This window comes from Selaginella moellendorffii, unplaced genomic scaffold (genome assembly GCF_000143415.4).
Source record: "Selaginella moellendorffii unplaced genomic scaffold, v1.0 SELMOscaffold_54, whole genome shotgun sequence".
In the NCBI taxonomy this organism is placed as follows: Eukaryota; Viridiplantae; Streptophyta; class Lycopodiopsida; order Selaginellales; family Selaginellaceae; genus Selaginella; species Selaginella moellendorffii.
In genome coordinates, this window is record NW_003314315.1 from 479,073 (window position 1) to 485,435 (window position 6,363).

General features: G+C 40.5%; 1 protein-coding gene across 1 annotated transcript; it reads left to right on the top strand.

The window, feature by feature from the left end:
- Positions 1-2,654: 2,654 nt before the first annotated feature.
- On the top strand, positions 2,655-3,837 carry LOC9661651 (cytochrome P450 71A1). The gene is made up of 3 exons (XM_002982462.1): positions 2,655-3,122; positions 3,177-3,428; positions 3,493-3,837. The coding sequence occupies exons 1-3, from the start codon at positions 2,655-2,657 to the stop codon at positions 3,835-3,837; spliced, it is 1,065 nt and encodes a 354-aa protein (XP_002982508.1).
- The last annotated feature ends 2,526 nt before the right edge of the window (positions 3,838-6,363 follow it).

Sequence of the window (6,363 nt, forward strand, 5' to 3'; positions counted from 1 at the left end):
ATATGGAAAAAGCATAAATAAATATCATAAGTACCACTAGTTATAAATGATCATCAAGATAAATCCCAATAATAAAAAAGGTCATCTTTAAGGTGATATTGAAAATATAAATGTTAAAATGGCAAGTCATTAGTAAATGATGTAGAATTATTAAATCCCTCACAAAGCCTTTGGATCCATAACTCAACCTTTTGAGCCTCACAAACATCATTATGTGAAAGTAAATCTTGCTTTACACTTTGTGAATACTAAACATTAAATATATCAACTGTCAACGGCACAAAATCCTCATCCAAGAAATTCACAGGTGTTGGAACAATAAGCTCACTAGGAATCTTGAGAAAGGGTATCAACATTATCCATAAAACTTCCTAGGCAATGAACAACCTTTAAATTGTATATCTAAAGCTTTAGAGCATTTACTACTATGACTAACCAAGTTCTTTTACTTTAATAATAAAGTAATTATAATATGATCACCTTTTAATAATATTCAAGAACCATGCAAATATGCATAAAACTTTTCAAAACCCCAAACTATTACTAAACATTCTTTTTTTGTTGTAGAGTAGTTCATTTCTACTAGTTGTAATGTACAATTGATATATGCAATGAGATAATGTTGACCAGTTACACTTGTAGTTTCTTGCATTAAGACATCCCTAAAACCAATATCCAAAACATCCACATGCAAAATGAAAGGTCAAATGTAGTTAAGATACACCAAAATTAGAAGAGTTGTTAACAACCTTTGAGATCTATAAATGCTTGTTCGCAGTCCTTAAACCAGATAAAAGATGATATTGACAATTTCAATAACACTCGCAATAGTGCAATGTGATTAGAAAGATGTTGAACCCTTATGGATTGTCTCTTAAATCATTCTTTACAAATTCACACCCTTATGAATAGAAGTTGAGAGTTATAACTCTCCTAAGAGCATTGCTCTCTTGACACCCTACCCCTCGGGTCAAGCCCAGTGGGAGTAAATTAGACCTACTAAATGTCAATCAACATGTGGTATAATTCCCCTAATTAACCAATAGAGTCGATTAACAAAATGACTGAGATATTGTATTTTGCCAAAGAAGCATTGCATGTTATTCACACATTTCGGAGTAGGGAACTTTTGAATGGCCACAAGTTTGTCAAAATTAACTTGCAAACCCTCACAAGAAATATGGTACTCAAGATAAGTTATGTCTTTGGACCTAAACATGCATTTCAACTGTTTTAATTTTAAACCAACTTCTTATAACCAATTTGATATCTTCCGAACATCATAAATATACTCCTACGTCCCTTCCAAGTGAATTAAGACATCATTGATAAGTCAGTAGTCATTTTTGGCATATTATAAAAAACCACATCCATCATCTACTGAAAAGTTGCTAAAATGTTGGTCAAACCAAATGGCATCACTAATAATTTGTACAAATCAAATGGTGTAATAAAAACAGTCTTGGGAATATCCTCCTTGGTCATCGGCACTTACCAATACTTAGAAATAAGATTTAGCTTAGTGAGTTAATGATTTCTTTCTAGATGATCTACAAGATCAAAAGTGTGAGGAAGATCTAAAATAATCACTTTGTTTAACGGATGATAATTAAAGTAGAAATGAATATTCTTATAAGGTTTTGTCACAAAATAAAGTTCACATGCCTAAAGATTCCATAACTTTTGAATAACACCTCTGCTCAACATTTCTTTGATGTTTGTATGTAAAATCTTGATTTCCTTTAGTGATTAACAATGAACAAAAACTTTGATTGGATGAGCATCCCCAATTGGAATAGGATAACATGTTAATTTTAGCTTTAAACAACAAATCAAATTCAAATAAATCAGCATACTCTTTTATAAGCCAGTCAACCATTGTAATATAAAGACCATTGAAGGGATTTGAAGAAGGGAATGAAAGAATAACACAAAAAAAAATATAGGAAAAGTAATAAAAATATAAAAATGATGAAAACAAAAGTAGAATAAAAAAGGACAAAGAAGAATAAAAATAAAAAGAATGGAAGAAACATAAGGAAATATAATATAAAAGGGAAAAACCTCAAAATCACATTTAGCATAATTACACTATAACTAATTCATACCAAAGATGAGTTGAAAAGGTTATTGAAATAAGACAAAAATAACATCTTTATTTTTTAGAATGGTTGTTGCTTAACAAAAAGCATATTGAAAGAAGACAAAAATAACATCTTTATTTTGGCTTCCGAAGTTTCCATTTGAAGTGTTTATAAGGACACACTACATTTCCAAACTTCCATGGAGCACATCACAGCTTTTTTCGCCTTCTTGGCTTCTTTCTTCTTGGTGATCTTCTACTATGATCGATCTAAATCACGCAGCTCCCATGTCATGCCTCCAAGCCCCCGGGCCTTTCCAATCCTCGGCCACATTCCACTCCTGGCCAGCAATTCCCGCGGGCCGCATCTCATCCTCTTCGATCTCGCCAAGAAGCTCGGCCCGATCTTCTACCTCCGCCTGGGCTACACCCCCACGATCGTCATCTCGTCAGCCAAGATCGCCCAAGAGATCCTCAAGTCCCACGACAGGACCTTCTCCTCGCGGCCATCGCTCACGTTTGCCGAGGCGATCCTCCCAGACGATCTCATCTTCGCGCGCTATGGCGCGAGATGGGCAAGATCTGCACGCTCGAGCTCTTCACCGCACGCCGCGTGGGGAGCTTTGCGGCAGTGAGGCAAGTGGAGATGGAGAAGTTCCTGGCGATGCTCTCCCAGAATCTAGGAAGAACGGTGAACATAACCCAGGAGGTCACCGTCCTCACCTTGGAGATCATGCAAACGCTCGTGTTTGGGACGAGGCGGACCTTCGGTGCCAACGATTTCGTCCGCTTGGTCCACCAGGGGAACGAGCTGGGCGGGAGGCTACACATCGGCGATTACGTCCCATGGCTTAAATGGATGGATCTCTCGCTGCCCAAGCTGAGAACCTTAGCAACCAAATTCCATGCCTTGCTTCAAGCACACATTGAAGAGCACCGATCCTCCATAGCCAAGCAAGGACATGGCGGCGAGAGCTTCCTGGACGTCTTGCTCTCGCTCGACAACATGTCAGATCTTACCATCCGGTGCCTCATGCTGGTAAGACTGGGGGTTGACTTGAGTGTTGACTAACTCGCTGGCCGCTCTTGCTAGGATGCTGTGAGTGCAGGGCTGGACACGACTGCCACAGCGATAGGATGGGCTCTCACGGAGCTACTTCTTCATCCACAAATCTTGGCAAAAGCCCAGAAGGAATTGGACGACGTGATCCCTGCTAGTAGCGCCATGGTGAGCGAGGCCGACATTCCCAAGCTCAAGTACCTCGGCGCGATTGTCAAGGAGACCCTGCGCAAGCACCCTCCGGCGCCACTCATGGTTCCACGCGAATCCACCGCCGAGTGTAAGGTAAGTAGTCTAAAAGGTTTGATCCTCGCTAGATCTCTGAATTTGTTATCAACGTGTATGAAAGCTTGAAGAAGCTGGCTACATGATCCCAGCCAAGACCCAAGTGTTGATCAACCTCTACGCCATCGGCCGGGATCCAAAAATCTGGGAGAACCCTCTGGAGTTCATCCCGGAGAGGATGAGCAGCGAATTCAATGCGGCCGTGGAACTCATGACGTTTGGCTTTGGCCGGCGATCCTGCCCGGGGATGAACTTGGGGTTGACTGCTGTTCATCTCGTTCTTGCCAATCTTCTCTACAGGTTCAACTGGACAACACCGGATGGTAAAGAGGTGGACGTGGGCGAGGGGGTCGGGTTCACGCTCATGCGGGCTCGTCCACTTGCATTGGTTCCACTTCTCCGCAAGTAGTCAAACATATTGACTATAATAAACAGAGTGTGTTTATTAATTTTGCTTTGTGCGAAGGTTAGATTGGAAGCTCCTAATCTGCCATGATCCTGGTCCAATGGGCTTCGGTTCAGTTCTCAGGCAATTATCTCAAAAGATCTACCAGGGCAAAGATCTTGATTTCTTCCTCTCTCTAATCTGTTCTGGTCTTACTTTGCACAAGCTTTGTTTGGATACTGGGCCCATTTTTGGGCTCCAGCATGTGTAAATGAATGGATATATTTAGAATATACTAGCAATGAATGTAGCTATTACACAAAATTAAGTCTTCAAAGATGTTTTTTGGATTTCAAACTGTTCATGGTTGCAAATTTATTTAAAAAAAGAACAATGCACCAAGTTCCTTCTTTTATTACCATTACTATTTCCCTTCCTGCTTTGCTTGCACTAACTTCTTATAGCTCTTATGTGAATTTCTCTTTAAGAGTCTAAAGACAAATTAGTTTGTCAAGAGGTAAACCATTACAAGGAAATGGCTCACATTTTTACACTTTACTGCTTTGTCCAATTCTAAATTTCTTTAGTAGTGATCCCATATAACATCATCAACTCAATAATGCTTTGGCAATAGTTAAGTCCTTAGGATTAACTTTTGCATTTCTGCTCAGAATAGAAAGACAAGTATTGCTTTGGTCATATTGATGGATTTTTAATCAAGGACTGAGCAAGCTTGCAAGTGCCTCAATTGCAGAGACATGGAATTGAAGGGACTCATGACACAGGCAGGAGCAACAATTCTCTGGACATAATTGTGGCTGCCAAAGCTGCGTGTTGGATTGATGAGATCTCATCAATCCAGAGAATTGGCAGAAGGCTTGAAAAACTGGAGCTCTGGTCAGAGGTTCCATTTCCAAATCTATAGGAAATTTTGATTCTGATTGTAACATTCCTTAAGAATTTCCTCAAGAGACTCTACTTACTGGCTCAGACCTGATTGAAAACTTTCATACTTGAACCTTGATGCATTGCTCATCCAAAGAACCAATAGAACAATGTCGTAAGTCCTTGTTGTCCAACCAACAGCATCCTATAAAAAAACTAGAGCACATGCTCATTCTCAATGAAAGACCAACTTGTAACTTCTGTGTTCTAAAGTTTTCCACATAAATTTTAGCAGTCGTTACTCAGTCATGCTAGACAAATTTCTCATTGAAAATGAAGAGAGAATGGTGGATTCTTGCCTTGAAAAACAGGGATTCTCCAGAAGTCTATCTCAAAAAGTGACATTCTCTACCATGCTTTCTCGAAAGTTGGAAGTTTCTGCTAATAACGTCTCTTTAAAAATAAAACACAAATATACAGTGCTGTACCTCAGCTCTTACTACAATCATTTGACTGTTGCTTCTTTGAAAATATGAACCAGCCGCTCGCTGTTGGGCACACCTCCAGTGCTACTAAGCTCTTCGATTGCATCTCCCAGCGCAATGCTGCGACCTGGAACATGATGGTCCATGCCTACGCCGTGTGACTCTTCTTTGATCAATGCATTGGTGATCACATTTGCCAAGAGCCGCTGTGCAGTGGAATTTGTGTAATCCGACATATAGAGCTCCAATCTGAAGAAGATCTTTGATTCCATGCCGGATCATGATGTGGTCTCTTGGATCTCGCTCATTTGCCTAGTCTAGGCATCTTAAGAATGCCAAAAACACGTTTAATGGGGTGGAGTCTCACGATCATGTCTCGCAGATCTCGATGCTCATTGGCTATGTGGCGGTATTCTGGATCCGCAACTGCCAGGATATCTTGCTACCTGGTGTCTCTGAGGCCGTGACATGGAACTCATTTATCACAACACTTGGCAAATCGAGGCAGTGAAATCGACCTTTGATCGAATGCCAAGGATCTCGTGTCATGGACAAATCTACTACTGTGCTACGTTCAGAATGGATTCCTCGAAGAATTGACAGGGCATTCCGTCATCTTCCCTTCACTAATGCAGTGCAAGTTGTGATCTTGGTGAATGCTCAGGGATATGGCCACCACAAAAGAGTTTGATTTCATGCTGGATCAATTTATGTGGTGGCATGGATGGCTATGGTGCAAGCTTTGTGGCTGCCAAGGCTTCATCAACCTCGCAAAGAACATCTTCGATCAAATCTAGAAGAAGAAACCAGTCTTTGGAGTGTGATGCTCCTCATGTATGCTGAGAATGGGCATTTTGATGAGGCCATGAGGTTCTTTCACTAGATCCCATGCAAGACCATTGTCTGCTGGACAGTGTTCACACAAGTTTATGTCAACTTGGACAACCTCAAAAAATTTGAGAGCATGAAGATGTGCAGCTTGGTTTCCTGGATGACCATGGTATGGGGTTATGCTCTAAACATGCATGACAATCGAGCAGTGCAACTTATCAATCTCAAGGGCATCAAGATGGAAAAGGTGATGTCATTGTTGGTACACTTTTGTTAAATATCAAATTGTTCTGGGTTCAATTTATAGTCATGCCTGTGACATTCACATGCTAATCTGCAGTGGTAATAA